The sequence below is a fragment of the Camellia sinensis genome, chromosome 2 (genome assembly GCF_055761805.1).
Source record: "Camellia sinensis isolate YWXY chromosome 2, ASM5576180v1, whole genome shotgun sequence".
Taxonomy (NCBI): Eukaryota; Viridiplantae; Streptophyta; class Magnoliopsida; order Ericales; family Theaceae; genus Camellia; species Camellia sinensis.
The window spans coordinates 119,267,413-119,295,312 of record NC_138962.1 but is presented as its reverse complement, the minus strand read 5'-3'; the positions used below and the strand labels follow the sequence as shown (position 1 = coordinate 119,295,312).

The following is a 27,900-nucleotide window of genomic DNA, read 5'->3' as shown; positions in this document are numbered from 1 at the left end:
ATATTGTGAGTGTTTGAGAAGTTGCTATTTCAGTAAGTTATTTTAATTTTTGACTATTTTAGTAAGTTAAAATTTTTATGTTTGAGAAGATAATTAAATTTTTTTATAATTAAATATTATATTTATGAGAAAAAAATAAAATAATTATACATTTAATGTGACTTTTTATTTTATTAATTATTTAAACCTACTTTATCATTTTATAAATTTTTACCCAAAAAACCAAAAAAACCTTCGCCACACACCCAATTGTGGTGCACTGTGGACAAAACTGCTAGCGAACAAAACAGCTAGAGGGGGATGGATTAGTTTTTGGCTGGTAGTTGAGATTTTTTTAGCGTGACTAAAATAAAAAAGAACCAATCACAAACGAGCGTCACAACGAGAAAAGTCAATATATCACGCAGCTCAGCTCAATGATAGTCATCCGAAATGCAAACCACAACTCTCTCCCTACCTAGATTGTGAAACTCGATCGATCCTATCGATTTGATTTGATTGGCACTTTTACTTGTCAGGAAGTTGGAAAAGAAGATGGAGTCTGAGGTGCTATTGTTGAGAGACTACGCTACTAGACAGATCAATGCGTTGCTGTGGGTATCTCTCATCGCCATCACCGTTCTCTTGCTCCGAAAAGTTATCACAATCTTCAGACTATGGTCCATCGCCAATCTCATCCCTGGCCCTCCTTGCCCCTCCTCCTTCTACGGCCACTCCACTCTCATTTCTGGACCTAATCTTACCGGTCAGTCACTTCTTTCAATCCATTCGTTTCTGTCATCCGTTTGGTTGGTGGGAAAATGATGAAAAATTTAATATATTTGAGTCCTTTCTCTGTGTTTCTGTTGTTTTTTTTACTATAGACAACAATTGAAAACTCTCAGATTGTTTTTATTTTTATATGCTGGTTATAAAAATTTTTCCCTCTGTATTGGGTTTCTTGCTGAGAAATTAGAAGAAAAGAAGAAAGGGACAAAGATTAGAGGGATTCTACTGTACCATATTGCATATATGCTGTTTTATGTAATTGATAAATCACTTTTCATCATGACCAAAGCAGCACTATATATCACAACCAAAATAATGACGTCGATAACAAACCCTACAACGGTTATAACTCAAGTCATAACTGTCGGACCGAGTTCCATCCCTCTTTCCTAAAACCAATTGGTGATAAGAAGGGCATCGGTTATGTCTTTTATGGCATTCTACATCGGGAATTGGGGTTCCTGGCACAGCAGGCTGCTGTGAGGCCCATTAAGGGCGTGTCTCGAGTTTTTTTATAATCCAAACCGTTCATATTATAAGGTTGGTCGAGTAGTCATCCATACAAAAAAATCAAATAATTTGGACATTTGTAGCCTTATGATAATAGCACACGTGTTTTTCAAAAAATAAATGGTTATCATGATTTTAATAATTTTTTAAAAACAATTAGGACTTAATCATGGGTTACAGATGTCCAATTAATTTGATTTTTTATATGAATGATATACTTAACAAATTTTACAATATAAACAGTTCAGATTATCAAAATACACTCGGTAAATATCTCTACAGACCCTCACAGTAGGGCTGTTGTGCCATAAGGCACAACAGCAACCCTCAACCCTCGACATTGTGGCCTATTTTTAGAGAAGCAGGAAGTGGCATTGTGTACCAACAATAACCAACACCACAATCGTGATAGCCAAAGATCACAAAAGGTGGGTCATATGCTACACCTTTTTTTTTGGGTGTGTATTATAGAGTTTTTTTGAAAATTAATGCCACCGTTTTCCTTGTTTTATTGTTTCATTTGTGATGAACATATTTTTTCTTGATTTCCTGCATTATTTAATGTATCTTTTGACTCATTTGTGATGAACATTTTTTTTCTCGATTTCCTTTATTATTTAATGTATCTTTGTTTTTTTGATATGTTGGACTCGAATTTGAGTATTGTTTTAGGGCTTTTGGTATTTGAAAACAGAAAAAAAGAACCTACCGAGTATTCTATTTCTGATTTTTTTGCTTTTTTCCCCTCTCTTCCTAAAAGCAACAAGTGTTTAGGAAAGGAAACACTTTTAAATTGTTCTATGAAATTTTTTCTAACTATTTTTGCAAAAAAATAAAAATATATGAAAAGGTTGGTAGTTTTTGACTTTTCATTGTTTTGTTTCTAAAAATACAAAAAACAAAAGCAAAAAAAAAAAAAAAACATAAAAAATGAAAACATACCAAACATTGTCTAGTTTTTGTGTGTGCACTTAGAATTTTTGAATTCTAAACTTTGTCTAGTTTCAGCTATCGAAAGGACTTTTTGTTTTATTTATTTTGTGGAAATATCGTTATCATCAAATCAACTACAGCCCGTTAGATGCATAATGTGCCAAATTTTGGATTTAACGAATGATATTGGTTTTAACATTTTCCTATATAGTCAAATGCTGAATTATAATGTGTTTAAGTGCTTGTTTGGGATCCTCTAAAAAAGCTAAAAAATCAAAAAATTACTAAAAAAGTAAAAAAGTCTATACTATTTGGAAGAAGTGTGTGGCGGAAGTTAGAGGGCAAAATCATAATTTTGCCCTTTGAATTGGTCAGACCAACCGTGCACTCAGTGTACTTGAAATCTACATTTCCCAAGTGGTGTTCCACGTGTCACAATGCAAGCCACCAATTCCCATTAAAAAAAAAAATAAAATTTGAAATGCAGTGTATTTGAAATGTAGTGTAATTAAAATGTGGTGTTCCACGTGGCACAATACAATATTTTAATACATATTTTTTCGTAAAAAATAAAAAAATTATTTCAAACAAACATCTTTTTTTCCTATACTTTTTTTTACTAAAAAGTGAAAAAGTGCACTTATATAGTTCATCCCAAACAACCCCCTAAATATCATTTGGTTTTCAGACCTTTTATCAAAATCACATGAGGAATATGGACCAGTCGTCAAGCTATGGTTAGGTCCTACTCAGCTTCTGGTGTCAATAAAGGATCCAGAACTCATCAAAGAGATGCTCTTGAAGGCTAAGGATAAGTTGCCATTGACAGGGAGGGCATTCCACTTAGCCTTTGGAAGATCAAGCCTTTTTGTGTCTTCTTTTAAAGAGGTACATTCTTACAACTCCTTCTCCTTTATGTGCTATTGATGTTTATTTGCAACTTAAGTGGCATGCTATTTTCGATTAGCACACTCACCAAAATTTTTAAAATTCTTTTAGATAATTGTTATCAGCTATCATGTAATTACGGGGTTGTAGCCTGTGTGGCTAGCCCTTTGGCCACCAAATCTCTCCTGTGGTGAGGTCTTGGGTTCCACTCTTAGGAGTAGAATCTAGGAAGCATGGATACGGATACAACGATACGACAAAACATATAAAAGTAGAATATGGGTATGTCTGTTTGTAAAAAAAAATATTTTAAAAATTATTAGTAGTGAGTTACACATAAGCTCAAGAATGTTGAAAAACTATATTGTAATTTATAATGCAAAATACTAATATTTAAAAAAATTAGGCATTAATTAAGCCATTAGCTAGTTTATTTCTTAAATTTCAATAGGTTTTACAAATATTTCATTTCAATAGCAAGTCCAATATGTTTATATTACAATTGCTAATCATGCCCATGTGTTTTTCCATTTTAAACTAGTGAGAAATGTTGTATGCAAGTTTATTTATAAATTATACAATAAGGATACGCCAATTTAACAAATTTTATTACTTTTAACTTACTATGTTCTTCTTATTAGAGAACTAAGCAAAGTATTGGAAAAATATTATTGTATTTATACTCACAATTAAGGTAATTATAATACTATGCAAGAAATATTACAATTCTAATTTCGTAAAACAAGTAATATGTGACTTGGAGTATCCGATACTTCAAAAATAAGTATCCGATACGTATTTGGGAGTATCCAAGGAGTATCAATATCCGATATGGATACGACACGGATACCTCTTCGTTTTATAAGTATCTGTGCTTCATAGAGTGCAATGAGAGGTAAGACTTAAGTGCTTGCAAGGAGTGACTGTGAGTTCAACTCCCTCTAAGTCCCAATCTAACAACTAACCATTGTCTTTCGCTGACCAAAAAAAGCTATCAAGGTTATGGCCTTTCATACTCTATATTATCAACTAAAACTGGGATCTGGATGACAAACTTAAGATCTGGTTGACGGGACTTGGTTGACATTCTTGGTTGACCAGAGTTGAGGTTAAATGCTGTTTCAATTTTTTCTATTCAACTTAAGCCAACTCCTCAAGTTTTAGGTGGGATTAATATGGTTTTCTTTTAATTTTTTGTTTTTGCCACCAAGTTAACAATTTCTAATGTTAATCTGTAGTTGTTAAATTAAATTTCTGTGCATACTCAAGATTAACAAGCATTCATTTCATACATTTGACATATATGTAGGAAGGATAAAGTGCCTGACATGTAAAGAGATAGAACACAAGGGGTTATAATGGTTTAACTACTTGCCTACCTCCACTCCTGGTTTCTCTAACCAGCATACTCCGGTAATCAAAATTATTTTCACTGGGAACACCCAAAACCTTTACAATCATGCCTTCAAGTGTTTGCCCTACGAGGCACTCTAAACCTTCTTCACATACAAATGGGTTTAGGCTCACCCTAAGAAGCACGGACACGGACACGCGACACGACACGGACACGACACGGACACGCAAAAACGCAAATTTTCAAAAAATAGGGGACACGACACGCCGGGGACACGTTCAATATATATAATTAATTTTATTTATTATATGTCATAAAATTATTAAAAAAAATCAAATAAAGGTAATAAAATATACAAAATAACACTATTAAAATTATAAAAAATAAACATTTAATTGATTTAACATCATATATATCGTTCACAATCAAGTATATCATTAGAACTACCACCCGTAGCCATTGTTTCAGAATTAATAATTGGTCCCTATAATAAAATTAATAAACATACATTATTAAAATTATATCCTCAAATAATAGAAAAGAAAAAATAAAATCAGAATATAAAAAAAATAAAAGAAAAAAAAATAAAATAAAACAAAATCAGAATTAAAGAAAAAGAAAAGAAAAAATTAAATTAATAAAAGAAAAAAAATAAAAGAAAAAAAAATCAAAATCAAAATCAAAATAAAAGGAAAAGGAAAAAAAAAATGAAATAAAAGAAAGAAAGAAGAGAAGAGGCTGAGACAGAGAGGGAGAGAGAGCTATCGAAGAGAGAGAAATAAAAGAAAGAAGAGGCTGAGACAGAGAGAGAGAGGGCTACGACAGACGAAGATCGCACGAAGAAATCGAAGAAGATCGAAGAGTCGTACCTGCAAATCGACTGAAGATCGCACGAAGAAATCGAAGACTGACGACAGACGGCCGACGACAGACGACCGACGACAGACGACCGACGTGGAGCAACGATCGACGAGAGACGACGTACGACGAAGTCAGGTCTTCTTTCTTTCTCTCTTTCTCAGCTGTTTATCTTCTATTCCATAGTCGATTCGAAGAGTTAGGGCTAAACAGATTAGGGCAAATTTGATCTGCTTTTGATTATTTTCAAATTGACCCCAAAATTTTTTATTAAACTGTGAAATTGGCCCCGCGCGTGTCCCAAACGTGTCTATAACGTGTCCAAAACGTGTCCGGATGTAAAAAAATTAAAAAAAAAATGGGACACTCTCCCATGCGTGTCGGACACGTGTCCACTGCGTGTCCGACGCGTGTCCGTGTCCGACACGTGTCTGACACTGGTACGGAGCCCTCGGAGAGGTGTCCGTGCTTCATAGGGCTCACCCAAACCATAACATAACCCTTCACTAGATTACACAAATCTGGAAAACAAGGACTTCAAAAACAAGGAAATACCATACCCCAAAAGTCCCAAATTTCTCTAAATGAGATTAGTGTGTTGTGTGTGGGACAATAATGTAAGATCTACAAGGGATGTGAAACTATCTCTTGCAAGTGGAAAAAACTCAGAAGACTCCTTGGAGTAAGTTCTTCACAATACATTTGCTTGAAGAGCACTCTCACTCCAACACTCGCCTCTTTTGGAAACATGCTATTTTAGTAGTTTTTTGGCTTTTTACTAAAAGATGTACAAAAAAATAGAGAGTGATGTGACAATTTATAGTAACTTTTTCGTTAAAATATGTAGTTGCCAAACGAGGCCAGTCAAGTGTAAAGTATTGAAAGGTCTATAGAACCCCAATGTCTTCCACTCATCAAAGATCAATGTAAAGTATTAAAAGGCGTCCCAGTACTTTAATGCAAAATACTAATAGTAAATTTATAATGCAAAATACTAATATTTAATATTGTACATAAGCTCAAGAATGTGGAATGATTTTTCGGATCATTTACTAATATTTACATTGATTTATGATTGTATACTTACATACATAGAAGACTTTGGCATTGATATCAAATACTTCTGAGTTTTTCCCAATGTTTATATAAGTTTAGGTACTTGAACTAATAGTTGCTGATAGTCTATTCCTAAAATATTAATAACAAAAGTATTTTCCCAATGTTTATACAAGTTTAGGTACTTGAACTAATAGTTGCCAATAGTCTATTCCTAAAATATTAATAACAAAATGTTCCAAAGTATCATAATCAATGCTACAATATCAAAATACTAATCTGAAAAAAAAAAATTGAAATAAACAACGGTGTATAGAAAAGTTTTTGTTTTTAATTTTCAAAATCTTTTTAACAAAAATCCTTTAGGAAAAAAATCCATTATGCTAGTCTCTTCCCTCTGTTCTTGGAGAATGAAGAGTTCCACCTCTTTGTTGAATGAAGCTAGAAATTGAGATTGTTGAGATTTCATTCGAGGCGTTGGATTAGAAAAACTAGCTAATGATGTGGAATTTTGACCATAAAATCTCGAACCACTTAAGATATCTTGATCTTGGGGTCTTTCATCTGATTGCTAGTGCTCTTATTGAGTATTGTCTTCCAAAGATTGCCCCACATCTCATAATCTCACATGGGTATCATCAATCATCATATCCTCTAGATCAACATCTCATTTTTGAATGGTCCTTCTCTGTAGTTGTCTTGAAATTGTGATAATAACCAAATGTTGGAATGAATAAAATCTAGCTTGTTAGCTCGTGATGCATATTGTATGTTTTATTTAAAAAAAAAAATCAAAAGAACAGATAAATAATAATTAATAAAATAAAAAATTAAATTAAAATAAAACTTATTTCTTTTAACATTGTGAATATATGAGTAAGCTATCTAATTTTTTTCCGTATATGATTAGTAATTGGTTGGGTTAAGACACAACTTTTGCTAGCTCTAGTGTTTTTGATCCATATGTTGCCCACATTCTATAACATCAACCAAACTGCAAATGATGTAGTGATTGGTTGGGCTAAGACCTTTTCGCGCAACTTCTGCTAGCTCTGGTGTTTCTGATCCATATGTTGGCTACATTGTATAACATCCATCGTAGAAGCATCAACAAAGGTAACAATTGTAAAAAAAAAAAAAAAAAAAAAAACCATTTTTGCATATGAAAACCAACAAATTGCTTGTTTAACATTATCATTTTTTCAAGGTGTGAGTCAATGTTTTCAAATGCTTTTAAAAGTTCAACTGTCATCTCTTTATCTTCATTAGGCCTCTTTCTAATGGTTCCTCTAGGGGAAGGATTACTTATGTAAGTAGAATCATAAAATTGAGGTGACAAAGCAAATCCAGGTCTGCATTGATTGGGACATTCATTCTTTCCCATCTACATTGCACTATTGCTTCAATCTGTGTATATGCCTCTCTGTACTTGTTATCGTTCAAACCGTCTTTAATTTCATCAAACATATTATCCATCCTCGTATATTTCACCCATAATTGGACCATTTTTTTCTCACAAAACTTAATTAATTTCTAAATTGGTTTTGTGATTGCCACACGCTATGCATCTAAAAATCATCTCTCCCTATATATTCACTAATTAGAGCACTCACATCTCTTGTATTTTCATCACCACTGTTCATCAATTCCTCCCATGAATTTAAAACCATCGTTCTTGCTAAGGCCTCTCTTACATTAACGAGTTGTTTACTTGGATGACATTAGAAGGGCCCACTTTATCAATTGCTTGCAATAATTTGCAATATCGACTCCCAATTTCTCAACTCTAGCATAGTCTTCAACATAAGAGAACATAGCACCACACCTAGATATTGCTAAAATATTTATTAATTGTATTTTTCTTCACATTTGACCACCCATTAGAAACAATTGATACTCCATCTGTGTACAACGTATCCTTTACAGGAATCAATTCTTTTTCTACACTTGTTTTTACTTCATCTAACAAAGTGGTCCGTGCCTTTTCGAAAGATGGTGCTTTGTAACCCAAAGGGTGCCCTATTGGTGGCTGTCACCATTTGACAAAATTGAGGATTCTAAGAACACTAAAAGGAATTCTATTTCCACATTATACACTTACAAAAGCGGCTAAAATATTTATACAAAGGTTGCACCTATTTTGGCATTTTTGACTTAGAATACTATTTTACTTGTCAAAAAATAAAAATAAATAAAAGTTAACTGTTACTCAATTTTTTATGTTTTTTTTTTTATAATATTTTGTGATTTTTGTGATTGTCACCTATGTATTGCATCCACTGTTTAGTCTCTTATAACTTTACTTAAAATATATCTTTCTCCAATAGTATTTAACTAATAATTATGACCGATACCACTTTCATATGATGTCAATATATTATTGCTATTTTCGATAAAATTATACTAGTTGTATTCATCTTTCTAGTGCCATAATGTAGTTCACTTTTTCTTTTTATTTTGTTATTGTTCAAGAAACTTTGTTTCTTATATTTAGTTATTGGATTCATACTTTTTAACTAGTTATACGTTAATGTTACTTCCATTGTTTCTTATATTATATGTTGTATTTACACTTTATTCACTAGTTATTATTGGCTCAACAATTACCTTGTACTGGTTTACTAGTTATTGTTGTTTCTTATATGCTTATATTATATGTTGTATTTACACTTTATTTACTAGTTATTATTGGCTCAAATATATGCTTAGACATTCTGCATACTATTAGATAACTTGCTATACATTGTTGGACCCATTTCCTAACAGCTTAGGCTTTTGGGAAAGTTGGTGACTTAACACAGATCGAATGTATGCTTCGATTACTCTAGATATTCTACATACAGAGATCAGGGATTTGCTCATTGGTTGTTTTGATAATAACTCTCATATGACCAATTGGGAACATTTTTTGTAGCATGACAACCATGACTTTGTTAATAACTTGAATGGAAACCAGATCGGTGCTATAATCCATAAAAGGAAGCTCTGTGGCATTGAAGGCTAACTTACAGTTGTTACACATGGTGCAGAATTTGGATGAACAGCCAAATTGAAAGCACCTGCCTGCTTAGTATGATTAGAATTAATTAAGAGATGGGAATATGATTCGTGGCATGCATCAAAGACCCATGTTATTGTTGTTATTATTATTTTAAAATTCACACGACACTATTGCAAAATATTAGTAGCTGTTCTAATTCAAATTTGTGTAAGTAATTTATTTTAAACAAAAGATAACAAAAAAAATATTACTGATGGTAAGATGCTGTTTCATGGAGTGGAATTTTTGGGACAACCATATGATCAGTGCGTAGAACTGACTAATGATTCAAAATGGGTTAAAAATGTGACAATTGAGCTTAAGATAGTTATCATTTACTTTTATAGGGACGGCTAATGATTTTAAAAAATTCACAACCACAATTTTCTGGGATCTAGACTCTGCATCTTCGTCATCTCTTTACAAATATCTTTTTTCCTTTAGATTCCAATATTTTTTCTCTATGCATTTTGAAGTCAATCTTGTACTGGTTTACTGTTCATCCTTACAATGAAATAAGAATATGTACAAAATGCATTTCTCGTATAACATTTAATGGTTTTTTTCTTCTCCTCTTTGTTTGTTTTGGGTTGGGGACTTAGTACAATTGATTTGTTCTTGGACCTCGTGAATTGGTATCCAAGGCGCAAATTCTCGATTTGAGTGCAAAATCCTTTTCAAATCATGCCTTTGACTGGTCAAAATTGCGCATTTGACTGTGTCAACATAAATTTGATCTTTTTTTTAAAGCAGAAATTTCATTTATTTGGGGTCCTTTATTTGACTCAAAATATTGATATTTCAATTCAAACCCCAAAATGAACTTGCCGCCCAATATTGCCTAATATACAAAATGACACATTATTATTATTATTATTAGTATTGTTGTTGTTAATATATATGGAGTTGAACTGTTGTTCATATTTTTCTGTTTTTATTTATTTTTTAATACGCAAGTCCGAGTGCCACTAAGCAACACTTTTTAGTTTACTTTCTTTTAATTTTTTTAATGCTTTTTTTTTTTATTTTATTCAAATACAAATATATACAATATATTTGTACTTGTATATATATTGCCACTTAGGATGCACACTGGACTCTAGGAATTCTTCAAAACATTTGTTTTGCGGATTGCGCTTCTGCTTTTATTCTCACACCTACACTATTCATTGGTATCCTTGGAAGGAACTTACATGTGTTTTGTGAACCAAGTGTTTGAAGCTTGAATGTGTTAGTGTTTATTTTTTTGATTTTGTTGATGTTTTTAAAAGAGTGCTGCTATTAGCACCTGCCAAAATTCTTTGGACCCCCCATTTTATAAATTTTTTTTATTACAATTATACCCTAAAGTAAAATTACATTAAAAGACATTATGAAATGGAACACCCACCTATCAATAATAACTAATACTCTATAATATTGGAAACCCACCCCCACCCCCACCCCCAACTCCAACTCCAACTCCAACTCCAACTCCAACTATACGTATTCCATATTTGTAAATTCTAAACCTATTACTTTTCATAACCAATTAACATAAACCCTAAATCTATTATTTTTCATAATCATCTTAAATCCTGAATGTGTCATCTTCATCACCATCATCAACACTATTGAACTTGAAAGCTTTGCTTCAAGTATAACGTATACTTCATCACTTATTTCATTGTGTAGAGCAATGGAAGACGAGGACAACATTCTCGGTCGTTTATCTGTCTTGTATTAACATTCTCGGTCGTTTTCGGCCGTTCTTGTTTCGTTTGAGCTGTTCGGTACTGGTTTGCTGACTGTTACAAGTATATTCGGTAATACAGTACTGAACATAATCCTTTCGTTCAATACATAAGTTCCGAACATTAATGCAGATAGTCAGTTATGTAATTTTCTTTGTTAAACTAACTTAGAATGGAAAAGAGTGAATTGGAATGGATTTAAGTTATGTATTTTGAATGGATTTAATTCATGTTATTTTAAGTTGTGAATTAGAATGGATTCAAGTTACACAGTGATGAACAAATTTTGTTCGGACATACAGTGCTGACAGGATCATTATTGTTCGACAAAACAGTTCTGAACAAAATACATTTTTTCGGCTACACAGTGGTGAACAAATTGGGTGGGTGTGCTTTTCATTGTGAAAATATGAAGATTAGTTTTCTATTCTGAAAATATTATGGAGATTAGTTTTCCATATATATACATTGTTTTCTATTCCTACAATTCGCATCAATGTTCACTTTCTCATCTGAATTTCCCAATCAATGGCAAATTCCAAAGAGACCCACGTCGTCGAAATCCTAATCGACGAAGAACACCAACCTCACAAGTAAATGCATTGTGTTTTCAGGAACCACTTTTTAGATGTGGTTAATGTTGGAGAGAGAAGAGAGAGAAAAAACTAGGGTTTTGAAGGGGTTTTGAGAGAGAGAGAGAGAGAGAGAGAGAGAGAGAAGATAGAGAAAAATCTTCAATTTCTCATATGAACAAAAGGGGTTTTGAGAGAGTGAAAGAAAAGAGAGAGAAGAGACATCACTGATGAGGAGAGAGAGAGAAGAGAGGGAATTGGAATGGATTCAGGTGGGTGTGCATTTCATTGTGAATATGGGTAGATTTGGTAATAAGTGGGGTGTCTAAAAAAATATTATTAAAATTTAGGGTTTAGGGTTGGGGTCCAAAGAAATGGGGGGTCCAAAGAATTTTGGTAGGTGCTAATAGCAGCACTCTTTTAAAAATGTATATTTTCATTCAATTTGGTGCACTTGCCCAAATCATATTTTTTTTCTTTCCAAATTTCCAACATTATGAAAAATTCCAAAAATGTAATTTTTTTTTTTATTTTTTATTTTGAAGTATTTTAATGTCTTCCCCAAATGTCCAACCGCCCAGAATTTCAACCACATTTCTAGAAATTTGGCTTTACAATGTAATTAATAAAATCTTCATTACTTTTTATTTTTTATTTTTATTTTAAATTTCAAATATATATATTTCCGAATTTTGCTGAATATTTCGACTAGTCTGCCAAAATTTTCCACTTGAATTTTGACCTATTCAAGTTCGGCCAATTGGTCTTAATCTAACTTCTCGTGGTGTTTCACGTAAAGTTGATGGATTTTAAAACAATTATTCTGATTATTTAGATACCCTTTGATAATTGGCTCATGATTGTCGTTGCTATATGTTTAGGATCTTTTCACTGTGATATCTTAAACTCTTGAAGTCACTTATCTAAACCAATTAATATATATATTAAAAATCTTTAAATCATAAATTCATCACCTAGCCTATTGATTATTATTGGTTCCTCTTTGGATTGTGTAAAGATTTTTTTTTTTGCTTCTCTCTTTTTCCTTTTCCTCTTTATTTTTTCTTTCTGTTTGCTATGTGAGTTTTACTTTATTTTATTCTATTGAAATGGATTGTATTTGCTTTCATTTCTCATCTTCAAGGACTAACATGCACGTGTTTTCATTGTCTGCAGGTGCAGAAGAGAAGGGACTTATTGGCAACAGAACTAAATGGGAAATTGCTCCAGAGAGCAAATTTGATTCCAACAAAAGTTGTGGACTCTGTGATGGAAAGAATCCAAGATATCATGTCAAAAGGGAGTTTAGACTGTAAAATGGTTTCTCAACATTTAGCTTGTACTGTCTTGGGAGCTACACTATTTGGGGATGCATTTTTGGGTTGGTCTGAGGCAACTATTTATGAAGAGCTTCTCATGATGATTGCTAAAGATGCTTGCTTTTGGGCCTCATATAGTGTTACTCCTATCTGGAATCAGGGATTTTGGAGGTACCAATATTTATGTACGAAGTTGAAATCATTGACTCAGGACATAATCCAACAGTGCAGACAAAATTACAAGCTATTTTGCCAAATGGATCAAAACCCTCATCATGAAACAAGAAATACAGTTGGTGGAGCTGCATCTGCTGCATCACATTCTGCTAATGTTGTGACGCCAGATAACATATTCTTACAGGAGTTTGATGATCATGTTAATGCAAGAGAACCATGTGGAAATATTATGAGTGTGATGTTTCATGGTTATCTAACTACCGCAGGTCTGATTGGTAACGTCTTAGCAAGGCTTGCAACAAACCCAGAAATACAAGATAAGGTAGCTGTCCTTTCTTTACCTAGTTCTTTAACATTTTGAAAGTTTTAAAATTATGTTATTTTGCATGATGTTTACATTTGTGATGTTAAATTGATGCCAAATATAAATGATTTACCATGGGAGTCCTAGAATGCTGCAAGTTAAAGCACTTCAGGTGGCAATCTTTTATTCTCTATATTTGAAGCTTTTTGTCAAGTCATGTTGGTACTATCATAGGGGTGACCATTGGTTCAATGGTAAAACCTTGGCCTAATAACCTTGAGGTTTGAGTTTAAGTCTCGGGGCAACCACTTTGTACATTATGCCAAAAATTAGGTGTGTACCCAATCTTTCCCCTCCCAAACACAGGTGTCGTTTTTTTATGTATTTTTATTTTTTATGTTGGTACTATCATGCTATCCTGTTACCCCTTTGTTCTTTTCCTTTTTTCATCTTTTTTTTTTAAAAAATGTTTGAAATTAGGGGTAGCTACCACATCCTCTACATAAATGGGTTCCAAATTCCCCATTCATTTTGAGAGACTTGAAAAGGCACTATCTCAATGGGTGTCATGATCCTGCCACCAAATGCAGATCTTTGTAAAAATCAGAAACCCTTAGCTAATGTTCTTCTCACCGGTGAAAGTGGCATCCCCAATCCTAATCTTCTGAATAATATTGTTATGCTGATGGGTAGCTTCCTTCTGCCACAACGATGATGTGGGTTTTTGGCTCCAATTGATTTCCTCTAATTTTCCTGTTGTTGTATCGGCATGTTGGTGTCTTGTCGCATATCTGTGTCCATGCTTCTTTGGTTTGGACATGTGAAAGAATTTATCAAAATCAGAAAAAGAGCAGAAGGGGGAGGACAGCTGTCTCAATTAATTATCCATGAAAAGGGACAACAATGAAACAACAGTATGTGGCTTTATTTTGTAAGTTCTTTTAGACTCTGGTATAGTCAAAGTTCACTTGAACTAACTAGACTTGAGGAGTCACTTGACGTATCTGTGACAAATTTCTTGTCTGAACATTGTGACTTTTGGACTCTTTTTGCTTGCTCTATATTTAAAAATCTGGAAAATTCTCCTGACTGAAGCACAAAATCCACAAGGCAGACTAACCTACAAGCAAGAATCCAGATGTAAGTGTTAAATGAACCACTTATGGAAGAAGGTCTATAATTTTTTCTGAGCAAAGGCACATGGAAATTAGAACATTACTTGTGTCAATACGAAAGCTGGTGTACTTGCATAAAAATAGGATCACCTTTTCTGAAATATATGAAAATGAAAACAAGATGTATTTAACGCTACAGTTGGAAGAGTGAATATCCAATAATAGGAGACATGTGGGATGGTTTCTAATTTGCGTAGCTACCTGAATGTTCAAACAGAATGTTCTATTTTTTAAGTTCTTATTGTATGACCCAGGAAGGTAATTTATGCTACCATACATGGAACAAATTCTCCTAATAATTGTGTCACACTTAATACAAAGATGATTGGTTTAGTTATCCTGGCTGTTATTGTTGAAGTTAAATAGAAAGAAACGAAAGCAACAAGGTGCTTGGTAAGATGCTCTAATCGGTGGGATGACCGAACTGCTGCAATCTGCGGCTTTATTTGATTGATATTTGACATTGCTCTAGGTTGCTCTATAATGTAGGTTCTCTTGCCAATGGCTTATTAGTGACATTCTATAACATTAATGAGTTCGAAATTTCAATTTTCGTGCTCATCTTGTCTTATGTTAATCATCTACAGATTCACTCTGAGATAATTATGGTGCGGAAAGGTTCACTAGGTCAAGACCAACAAAGTGTCAAGCAGATGCTCTTTTTATTGGCCACTCTATATGAATCTGCTCGGCTTCTTCCAGCTGGGCCGTTGCTACAAAGATGTTCTCTCAGACATGGTGAGAAGAAACTTATTTATTTTTATATCTTGTTTAAGCAATTATTTTCTGTCAATTGAATTCACATAAACAAGAAGTTTATGTACACCGACTAAAATGCTGCATAAACCACCGCCTTTCTCAAGGTGTGCATAAACCATTGCCTTTCTCAAAATGGTGGTGGGTCCCACAACATTCTTATGTTATGGGACCTAACACCTTTGTGAAGAGATGCATTTGTTTATGTGGTGCTTTAGTTGGTGTCTCATTGTTGTTACATAACTTACGTCAATAACTGTTCATGCGTTTGTTGTGAGTTATAGCGGCCAATGTTGGATTAAAATCCTTTTCTGAAATTCGCATATAACCCTAAGCCTGGCAAGTCCATTCCCCATCTACAATATTATGATTTTTAGATTTGTCTTGAGAGCCAAGAGTATTTTTTGTATAGGGTGCACGAATGTGCATTTATAAATCACTATATACTTTGATGTGAAAAAGAAAAGAGATCGATGTAGAGGTAAATGATCATTCGACACCCTAAAGATGCACCACATTACTACATTGTCTGATAAGTTAACGATTTTTTTGGGGTTTAATTTAAACTGCACAACTAAGGGGGACAAGTCTGTCTCTTTATAACATGTTGCAAGCACCGTTGTGCAAAAAAGTGGAAGAAGCAGCTCCTGCTTCTGCTTCTACTTCTACTTCATGTTATAGTCTCTCTCTCTCTGTGTTTGACACTCACTCAGCACAGACCACTTTCACTGCTACTTCTGCCATCTAAATTTAGTTCAAAGTATCTCAGTCAACTTTTCGATCTTCCGCTACATGCATTTATATATATGTACACATTTAGTGGTGTATGAATATGAGATTGATTTGCTCTCACATGCATTATACTGATTCTTCAATGAAGTTCTTGTGTTTTCTTTATCTCTTTTGCTTAATTTCTGGTGAATAAATTTGGGGTTAGAGAAATTTTAAGAGATTTCTATTGCAAATTTGCGATTTGTTATATATATATATATATTCTTCCTAAATCTGGGGAAGCTTTGTGGATTCACCTACAATTAAGTTTTTTCATTTTTTGAAAGTAAGACTTCCTCTATTTATGCTTCTTTATAGGGACTGATGAAAGGGTTAGAATTGTGTGGATTCATCTATTTGTGATTCTTTATATGGACCAATGAAAGAAATTGAATATGTATCCATTATTTTGAGGATTGAGAGGAAGCAGGAAGCATAAAACAAAAATCTCACTTGTAGCAACATTTGTATGGATTGACATTTAACATAGAAAAGAACTTCAAATGTCCACCCACCTACTAATTATTTTCTTGAACCTATGAATCTTTATCAATGGACAATTAATTAGGAAAACAACAATGACCCCCAAATCCAATACATTTTAGTGTCTTATTTACTTGGGTGCAAGCCTTAACTTCTTTATCCTCCTTGACTCCAACCTGAAACACTTGGCTAACACATTGGTGTTGAGGTTAAAAATGTCGTCGAAATGGCCTGGATATGGGGCAATTTGCTGTTGAAGGCGGCAAGTTACCATTGTTCTTCTGGAAATGAACTAGATTTGTAGGGAACACAAATATATCACCCTTCTTGATGGACTTGGAAAAGTGCAATGTTTATGGTGATAAAACCCACATTAAAATTCACCTTACAGCAGTAGCACTATCTAGGTGGTGCGTGGTGGGGTGTCTGGCAGTGGGTTTAGGCTACCATGCCAAGGGTGTATTTGATATTGGAGAGGCTGAGAGGGAGGGTGTTAAGCCATGGGAAATCAAAGAAGAAATCTAATGCATTGAAGGTTGGTTTGCATGCAAACCCATTCATCTTCACAAATACACACACATAGTTGAAATTTGCCAAATAGTTAGGATTAGGATATTTGATTTAATGAAACTGTTATTGTTAGGCTAAGGTATAGAGTAAACCGGCAGAGTCAATGCCCAAAGAAAATATTGATACAACAAACTGTTAATCTATTAGTGATTCTTTCTTTTTTTGAGCACAAAGAAAGAGGCATTTGTGTTTCTTTCATTTCGATAATGTTACAATGACCACATTTGGTTTATCATGTGAGTAGTCATTATTGCATGGAAAGTGATGGGACCCATTACACCAATGACAACTCACATGGTGCATCAAATGTGGTCATTGTAGCATTATTGCTTTTATTTTACTGGTAGATCATAATAACAAGGAGACATTTTGAAAAGATGTCACTTCTGACTTCATTCTCTTAAGATTGCAGTTGTGTACTTGTATTCGAATTTTGATTTGCAATCCAGTAGGTGTCTCATTTTGGTTAAAAGTTACATTTAAATATACCATTGATTGAGGGCTAATTTTGGAATTAGAAAATGTAGAAATTGCCCTCCAGGATTTGGAAAGGAAGTATGTATCTGGTAAACAAAAGTTTTGTTAAAATTTGCTATTAAAGTGTCTAAATTTGTCATTATTTGTCTGAAAAGGTGAGCCATAAGTTTGGAACCGTTCAGGTGCTATTTTTTTTTTTTTTTTTTTTTTTTTTTTTTTTTTTTTTTTCTGTGGGTGCTGCTAAACTTCATAACTAGCTAGAAGTACATGATTATTAATATCGGGATTGAATATTCTTTGGTGGTTAATGTGCAAAAGATTTGTTTGCAATAGGTGCTGGAAAATGATATAAAAGAGGATGATGCAACTAATGGAGATTACAAATGCATACAAAAAAAGTGTTTACTGCAGATTGAGGAAACAAAATTTGCAGATCAGAGAAAAATGATTCCATGAGATTTTACGTTTTTTCTTGCTTTGTGAATAGCTGAATTTCATTGTAGATTTCTAGAATCAATACTTCATTCTTGTTTTCTTGTGTAGTAGCGTCTTTCATATTTGTCTATGACTACTCATTTGTTCCTTAGCATGCTATACAGATGTTGTGCTCAGCTTATTGTCCTATGTCTGTTTATATTTTTGGTTTTCTCTATTTGTTTATATGGCAATTGATAATTTTTTTCCTTCTCTTTTCTTGTTGAAGACTTCAATCTTAAAACAGGTGTAATGATACCAGCTGGAGCAATACTAGTCGTGCCAGTACAGTTGGTGCAAATGGATGATTCCAGTTGGGGAAGTGATGCTAACCAGTTTAATCCATACCGTTTTCTCTCAAAGGCTGAAAAGAAATCTAATATCGTCAACGTAATGCCATTTGCAGGTTTTACTTCTGTCCATCACCTTTGTTATTTATTCACAATATGCTTTAGATATTCGTCGTATTGCGTTTCATCTGCCAAGTTTAAATTTATAGAAAGTAATTAATTTTCAGTATTAAAGGCCAGTTTGCTCTGTCCTATGTAAGTCATGCTGGCAGCAACAGGATTGTTTCGTTTTGTTTTTGTTTTTTAACATGGCATAATTGACTCCTTTTGTGGACTACATGGTGTAATGTGTGGCCTGTAAAAAGATGGGCAAACCAAACGACCTTGGTAATTTTTTAAATTTTTTTATAAAATTTTTAGATCTAGCTTGGCAGTTAAATGGATATGCATTAAGATTGTTTGGAAGTGATGCTTCTACATTTGGAGGTTTGTTCATGTTTGTCTGATTTGAATCATCACTTGGCAACTATACACAGGTACAACTTAGAAAGTTGGAAAAAGTAGGAAAATTTGCATGTTATAGCAGGGAGAACATGGCATTTGAGATCAAACCTTCCAAACCTACAAGCTGAGTAATGAGCCTTTGGTAATGTTTTTTCTTGGTGTTTGCAGAAGAACGTGTGGATGTGGGACAGGGCACATATGTTTTAAACGACCCAAATGAAAATGCTGCATTTCTTCCATTTGGATCTGGTACACGAGCCTGCCTTGGCCAGAAATTTGTAATCCTTGGAGTTGCCACATTATTTGCATCATTGCTCGAACACTATGAGGTTTGTACTTTCCAATATTGATTTCTCCTCCCATTATTTGCTACACTGTTATTTTTTTAGCTCCCAATATAAAAAATGTTGCCTCGACTTATTTTGGCTGTCTAGCTGAGGTGAGGCTCTGCTTGGGAACCATAATTGGTAGCCTTGAAGCAGGTTTGAGGCCCAACCGCCAATTAAGCATTGTCCAAATGTGATCCAAGTGTGGAAACCCACATTTTGGCATAAGCAGTTCCCAAGCTGCTTTTTGGTGGCAAACATGATTTTTCAAATTTGAATTTTTTCACTATGATACCAATTATTCCCTTTACCTTATTCCATATTATACTTCAACCCCGCATTAAATGGTAAAATGAGGAAGGATAAAGAGTTACCAAGACTTGAACTCTAGTCTCTAGCCAATATGTGGAATTAAGCTTCAACAACCAGTAAGCCCAATTTTAAGGGTTTTTTTTTTTTTTTTTATCAACTTAAACATTTAAACAAATCATTAATATACAATTTTTTTTAATGAAATGTATTTACATGAATGATATCTTATTTGTTTATTCAGTTAGTGTTTTTTTTTTTTTTTTGGGAACTTATGCAGAAAAAGCCTACACATATATGTTTGAAACCTATGCTTATTTAATCATGTTTGTACAGTGAAAGCACATGCATATTTTTTTAATTAAATTTTCTATTTGGTTCTTGTTTTTAATAATTATTTTATATTTACCAATAGATATCAATGATTCATAAATCAATGTTAAATTGACCCAAGGGTGAAGTTGGCATTTTGGCATCTACATAATTGAAGGATTTTAGCCAAATGGTCAAATAATCGCTTTTTATAATTTTAATGCTTTTAGAATTCCACATCCAAACACTAAATTGATTATGAACATATATGCCTTTACCAATGCTTAACAATCAATTTTGCATAACCATAAGCCTATCCCCCAATGGGCCCTGAATACCTAATGGAATATTGGTTAAGATGACTAGAATAGCTCTTTCTGTTCAAAACAAAGGACTCCTATCTATAATAGGGTAATAGGAATATAATTGGATTTGAATATTTACAGAAAAATGCCAAGACCAATGGCAGAACCAATTTAAAGTTCTCTGCAGTGATGAAGGCTTTCCACTTGATGAATGTTTTTCACAGGCGTGTTTCTTAAAATAGTTTGCAAGACTGACCTAAATAGAGTTATAACTTGTGTGGATCAGTATTTACCGACATATAGATAAATTACGATTAGTAAAATTCCCTTACAACTAATGTTAAGAAATATTTCAGGTTCTCTTTCACCTTTGTCGGTGCCCTAGAGTCCCAATTTTCACTTAGTCACCTTCTGTCAATTGAGCTTGGAGGCAGTTGTTAAAGATCATGACAAAAAGAGCAGACGATAAAAACTATCTTATTTACTGTGGCTTGATCTAAAAATACTAATTCGAAATCGTGCTGCATAGTCTTCCTTATTTGGAAGCTTCCTCTATCTCTATTTTTGTACAGAACCAAAATTGCATTCCAAAAGATGTGTTACCCAAATTCTAGTGTTGAAAAGTGCCTACTTGTTGTCTCTCTCTCTCTCGCATTCCAAAAGACGTATTACCCAAATTCTAGTGTTGAAAAGTGCCTACTTCTTCTCTCTCTCTCTCTCTCTCTCTCTCGTTGTGCAAAGGCCAAAGATGATGAAAAACCACAAAACTAGTCACTATATATAGATGTTTCCACTGGCATTACTTGATCTGCTACTAGCTATTTTTTCTCGATCGCGGAACCTTAACACATCTCAACAGACCACACGCTTTTCCGGGTGCTACTCCGGAAGGAATGCGGAACCTCTGTCAAGCGGCACACGTTACCGGTCACAAGCCGGAAGGAAACGGACCCTTATTTCAATATCACAATCCATCAATTCATCATGTTATTCGTTCTTACAACTCATGGATAACCACCAACATTGTTCATTGATTACGTTATACAATTCACCAACAACGCATTACATAACAAACACAGGAGTTATTTTTAGAAACAATTACAATTTGTTTTTCCACAATATTCTTTACTTCTCTACAATTAACACCAATTCGTTATATTCACTTATAAAACACAATTAGAATCCTACACTTCCCCTAACATTATTAATTCAATTTCTAACAATCAATTCTTCCCAAACATAACCCTCACATACGAATATTATTTTCACAACAATTAAGTCTCATTACTTATACTCGTCTTTTCCAATCACACACTTGATTTCAAGAAATTGAAGTCAATTATAACAAATACTCATTTTTAAAGTGAGTCCATAATTAGGGTTAGACCAAAGTTAGGGCTTTTTACCTTGAGGCACAAAATCATATTTTAACAACCCAACACTTCCATAACCCATCTCAATTTTACATTTAATTCCATTATTTTGAAAACCCTAACTCCCTTTTCATGCTTTTGAGAAAATATCCTTAATAAGAGGTTTTTATGCAATAGTATACACAAACTACCACCTATCTATCTATAAGAAAATATTGTAAAGAAGTAAGGAAATCCCTACCTGTAGCAAGAGAGAAGAAACCCGAAATTCCAACTTCGATGAAAATGCGATCCACTTGGATGGATGGATAGCCCTCGACATGCTCTACATTTTTATAAAAGGAACATGGGGTAAAAAATGAATAAAAAGAGATGAAAATCAATCTTGAAAGCTTGAAACCCTAAAAAATGGCGGAATGGAGGAAGAGGGGAGAGAAAGAACATGAAAGAATGAAGAAAAGTGGACCAAAAGGGCTTTTATAGATGCTGAATCCCGAACAGGCCGCTCGAGCGACCACTCTTGCACTCGAGTGTTAGAGACATCACACTGCTTGAGCGATCAACCCTGCGCTCGAGCGAAAATCAACAGCTTCCAGAATTTTAGACTTGCAAAAATACTGGAAGCTTCGCAAAACCGCTCGAGCGATCATTCCATTGCTCGAGTGATGAGAAGGAATTTTTATTTTTATTTTTATTTATTTATTTATTCCAGAGTGCTACACTTACTGCCCAACTTGAGAGCAGACAGCTAATGCGTTCAACTTATTGAGCATGTTTCTATGGTCGGCCCGTGACCCCTAGATGCCAAAGGCATCCTTGGGGTGATTTCTCTTTTTAATAAAAAGGTAAGCTTTGAAGCCGTAGCTTGCTGGTTTTTCCATCGTCCAATCCACAACAAATCGAATGAAACTTGGCAAAAAAGAAGTGAATACTATGATAAGGAACGAAGCTTTGTGTTTGTTTCTCTTCAAACACCCAACCCACTCTCGCTCGATGCTACTAATGGGGTCTTGGTTGATTTCCTTTTTCAAGTTGAACTTCTCTAATAGTAAAAAAATAATTCCATTATATTTTACTAGTTAATTATTATATTCATATTTTTAGTTTGGCACCGCCAAACCGCCAAAATATTTGAAGGCTTTAGACTACAAAGGTGGTAGAGCATCCTCCTCAAGTGCGGGGAACACACAAAGCACACCATCTATATTTTGGAGAACACCTTCATTTTCTCCAAGATCGGTCAATGCTCAAGTTTGTCAAGGGAGAGTGGGGGTGATTAACCCTCAACCCAAACCACAAAGCCACATTACCTAAGAGATCTCACATGATGCTCATAAGTTATTCCTCGGGCGCCCCATGAGCGAGGCAACAACCCCAAGGTGGTCCCTAGCCTTATGCCTTGCCCTAGGATGGCTTGGAAGCATTGGGTGCCATTGTACTGTGAGGCAATGGAAAGACCCATTTAAGCGGAGGGTTACTCATCCCATGGGGAGGAAAAAATGTATTTAGGTGGAGAATTGCACAGTTTGGTCCTAGGAGAATCTGAGTGCATTTGGGTGAGCTTATCTATGGTGTTTCTTGGAGATTGTTCCTATAAATTCCAAAGGTCAAGACTAAGGCATAGCGCGTGTTAGTCTCGACCCACATAGCTAAACAATGGAGGGAGTGCGAAGACATATATGGCAGTGTATCATTGGTGCACGTGACACCTCATGAGGCTAACATGTGGTACCAATATTCATGGAGGTGGTGATGTGGCAATGTATGTGGCTTGTCACATGGAAAATGTAAAAATAAATTGATGTATATTATTGATTGATTTATATTACAAGCTTGATAGATATTGTGTTATGTATTACAACTCCTATATATAGAAGAGAAGGTGGTAGTAGGTGTAGTGTAGTGGAGGTGGTAGGTGTAGTGGAGGTGGTAGGTGAAGTGGGTGCTAGTGGAGATGGTAGGTGGAGGAGTAAATTGGTAAATTCTAACAGCCCCCCGCAAACTCAAGGAGGATAGAAACTAACCAACTTGAGTTTGAAGAGAGGAACAAAACAAGAAAATACATAAAAAATAAAATAAAGATAGGAGACACTGTATGGTCGTGTCAGACCGTTGGTGAAGACACTGAAAGGTGGTGCCATAACGTGGTAGAGGACACTGTATGGTGGTGTCATAACGTTGTAGAAGACACTGTATGGGGGTGTCATAACGTTGTAGAGGACACTGTATGGTGGTGTCATAACGTTGTAGAAGACACTGTATGGGGGTGTCATAACGTTGTAGAGGACAATGTTGTGACAGACAGTTTACAGAGTCTTGTCGGACCCTTGTAGAAACTAACCGGAATCTATGTCGGGACAGTTTACAGAGTCTTGTCGGACCCATAAAAGAGCTAACCGGAATCAATGTCGGGACAGTTTACAGAGTCTTGTCGGACCCATAAAAGAGCTAACCGGAATCAATGTCGAGACAGTTTACAGAGTCTTGTCGGACCCATAAAGGAGCTAACCGGAATCAATGTCGGGACAGTTTACAGAGTCTTGTCGGACCCATTAAAAAGTCGCACCCTTAAAAGGTGTGCCCAATCTTTCAAAAGGCGTGCCATCAAAAGGCGTGCCCAATCATCAAAAGGTGTGCCATCAAAAGGCGTGCCATCAAAAGGCGTGTCCACTTTATCAAAAGATGTGCCATGAAAAGGCGTGCCAGTTTGTCGGGCGGCAAGAGGCGCGCGATACGCGTGGCTGCCTCGGCTATTTAACCAAGACGAAGGCTGAGGCTGAGGCATACCATTCTGAAACCTCTGAAACCAACCCTTCGCTGAAAAACTCTGCCTCTGCGGAGAGAGAAACTGTGGAACACTTTGTTGCCATTCTGTCACCAACCCTTCTGAACATTACCAGTCTGAAATTGCTATTTCGCTGAAACACTTAGCAACCCAAAAAACATGGCCTCTTCTTCCCGTCCAGCTACCCAGAACCTGCTCACGCTCTTTCCAGAACTGAACGAGCCCACAAGAGAAATAACTGGTGCGGTGGCCAGTGAACCTCAACCAAACACCTCTGGTTTTGCTCCATTGAACTTTCCGATGCGGTCGGTGGAGCAAAAAATGGCGGTGCAAACTGATATTGAGGCTAATCAGTATACTCTGAAGTCATGCGTGGAAACCATGACGGCGGTCACAAATTTGTCGAACCGGCTGCAGAGTAGGACAAATGAGGTGCAGCATTTAAATTCCCAGCTGGCTCTGCTCCAACGCATGTATAAGGATGCGCGAGCAGAGATCAGTGTGCTAAAGGCAGAAAATAAGGAACTGAAGCGGAAGGCCACCGTGATGTTCCGATTTGGAGGGCCGCCATATGCTGCAGTGGAGGAGCAGGGAGTAGTTATCATGCCCAGTGGAGTGGGAAATATGGAGACAACACCGGCAAGGGCTGCACAGGACGGAGGCAAGAAGAAGAGACCTGCAGTAGAGTAGAGAGAAAAAATCCCACTGTTCCGATATGTGTTGGTTTTGATTGTTTGTTTGTTTTTTTTTTTTTTTTTTGTTTTTTTTTTTTTTGTGGGAAAATTGTGATCGGGGTTGATCCCTGAGATGAATAAAATATGGTTTGGTGTGCAAAGTTATATGGTATGAATGAAATTTGAAAAAAAGTAAAAATAATGTGAAAGAAAAATAAAGAAAGAAATAATAAGAATAAAGTTGAAATCAAAACGAAAGATAGGGGAAATAAGGAAAGTGGTTCACGGGGTTTATTGGCCCAGTTTTTTTTTTTTTTTTATTTTTTTTTATTTATTTATTTTTTTTTTTAATAAAATAAAATAAAATAATAAAATAAAGAAAGTTTCATAAAAGGGATGCACATGGTTCTGAGGTGGTTCATAATAAGAATAAGAATAAACGGAAGTGGGAATAAAAGGGAAATATCGTGGGGGGCATGTGGGGGCATATGGGTTGATTATTAGAGAGAGAGAGAGAGACCAGAGAAGACTTCTGCTTCATGAGAACAAGCCTAGAGAATAATGAGAACAAGCCTGTATCTAACAGTAGGGACACTCAAGAGGTTAAATTGGAGCAGGGGCTTCAACTGCTCAAAATATTCAAGGATCACTCAAGTAAGACATGCATCCTGGATGATTTTGGTTTTTACGAGGGTCGCCAGAAGACAATTCAAGAGAAGAAGGCCAAGCAACAGCATTTCCAGAAGCAGGTATGGGAAGGAAAACCAACTGATGAAAAGAACAAAGAAGGGGCAAATGGGGAACTGAAATCACAGCAGAAGTCTTCAGAAGCTGCCTCTGATTTTGTCAAGGAGCCTACTACCCCTGCTGTTCAGACGAACAGGGATGTAAAGCTTTCAGAAAATGGATCGGCAGTTACAAAGTCTCAATCTGGAGACGGGCCGAATGGTGCTAAAACAGCTGCAGTGCCAGAGAAAAAAGATTGCGGTCTTTCCTGTTGCTGTGGCGCATACAATTGGGCATGTGGCTGCGACAGTGAGTATTCCAAAAGGTGCAGTGTCGTTTACTCACATCATCAAGAGTGGTGAGCCTGCTTTCAGTGTGTTGGTGTCGAGGTTTCTCTTGGGGGAGATTGTGCATCCAGAGGTACATGAAGACAGTGATGAGACCTAGGCCTCTCTGATTTCGATGTTGATGATTGGATCGGATCGGATCGGATCGGAATGAAAGATCAGACTTTAGGACAGAGAAGAGTGAAGGTATGTGTAGAAAATTTTAGTGGATTAGGTTGAGGTCCGGCGGGCGGCCAAGGTGAGGTTGCCGCCCGCCGGGAAGCGAAAATAGTAGGTTCTAAACTTGCTCTGATACCATGTAAAAATAAATTGATGTATATTATTGATTGATTTATATTACAAGCTTGATAGATATTGTGTTATGTATTACAACTCCTATATATAGAAGAGAAGGTGGTAGTAGGTGTAGTGTAGTGGAGGTGGTAGGTGTAGTGGAGGTGGTAGGTGAAGTGGGTGCTAGTGGAGATGGTAGGTGGAGGAGTAAATTGGTAAATTCTAACAGAAAATATACCTTGTACCTGCAGTAGGCGTTGTTTATCAACTTGTCAAGCATTCAATAAGGCTCTACCTTCTACCAACTCAACTTGTACATGCCTGGAGGAATTTGCTAATGTCATAGGTATTGCACAACAAGGCCTCCTACATCGAAAGATTGTTGTCTTTTTAATGCTCAACTATGACAATTGTGGAATAGTAGTTGTCAAATTAAGAATCATTTCATAAATCAAAATCCTAATTTTGCAAATCCATGAATTGAATCGAATCGAGAACCATAGGATTCAACATGAAGTATAAAATTGAAGTTAAACAATCATATATATAAAACTAGAATAAAATAAATTGATTTTGGCACATGTTACATATAGTTCTTTTATAATTATACCATCTATTGGAAAAATCATTACCTTCATAGAGAGAGATGTATGTCCAAATCCCACCAATCTTAAAATTGTTTAAAAACCATAATATATTCTCTTGTCACATTCAAAAAAAGGATTTAGAAGCCCTAAAAGAGTATAATGAGAAGAAAGGGTAAGTGGCGACATTTTATTTAACAACCTAGAACACTTAAAATGGTGTGGATGCTTATTGCTAACAAAAAAAAACTAAAAAACAGTTGTGCAACTGTCCTGATTGATCAGACCCATGTCATATTAAAGCATATTTATTTCCCCAAAAGTAACAATAGACAAATTCATGGGTGCATGTTCCTTTTGCTTTAAACATTGTTAGAAGATGTTTTTTTACATTTTTATTTTTTTTTGAGGAAAAAAATGAGAAACATAGGTTAAGGAGCTCTTGGGTCTAATTAGATCATATCAAATCATTTTATCATCAAAATAATAACGAATCATGTTTTAGTTATTGATTATTTTCGTATTAAACACCCCTAGAAGTCATATTATGACATTTGTACCCAAAAAATGGGGTTAGAATACGTCAGACCTGGTTGTTTAAAAAATTGCATGAATCGTAAAATGTAAATTGAATAGTGAATTGAATGATTACCATCATTTCTATTCCAAAATATATTTACATTGATGTAGACATAAATCGTGAATCATAAGATTGTGATAATGGAGAATTGTGGTGCTAGGGGTGCAACCTGTTTGTAAGTAGGTTTAAAGGAAAACTAGATGGTGTTTCTTCATTTGACTTGTTATTGTTTTTTCTTTAATAGATTATGTAGAATTATAGATTTTTAATTAACGATTCCTGTTAGCTGCAAGA

The 27,900-nt window shown here is 35.0% G+C and overlaps 1 protein-coding gene across 1 annotated transcript in view; it reads left to right on the top strand.

The window, feature by feature from the left end:
• Nucleotides 1–258: 258 nt before the first annotated feature.
• The window catches only part of LOC114269161 (cytokinin hydroxylase), a 28,782-nt gene continuing 1,140 nt past the window's right edge, over nt 259–27,900 (top strand). The window contains exons 1-6 of the mRNA XM_028210418.2: nt 259–745; nt 2,900–3,099; nt 12,889–13,530; nt 15,275–15,425; nt 18,448–18,624; nt 19,181–19,341. Of these exons, the coding sequence (XP_028066219.2) occupies nt 535–745; nt 2,900–3,099; nt 12,889–13,530; nt 15,275–15,425; nt 18,448–18,624; nt 19,181–19,341 (1,542 nt within the window). The 5' untranslated portion in view covers nt 259–534. The remainder of the gene's footprint in view (nt 746–2,899; nt 3,100–12,888; nt 13,531–15,274; nt 15,426–18,447; nt 18,625–19,180; nt 19,342–27,900) is intronic.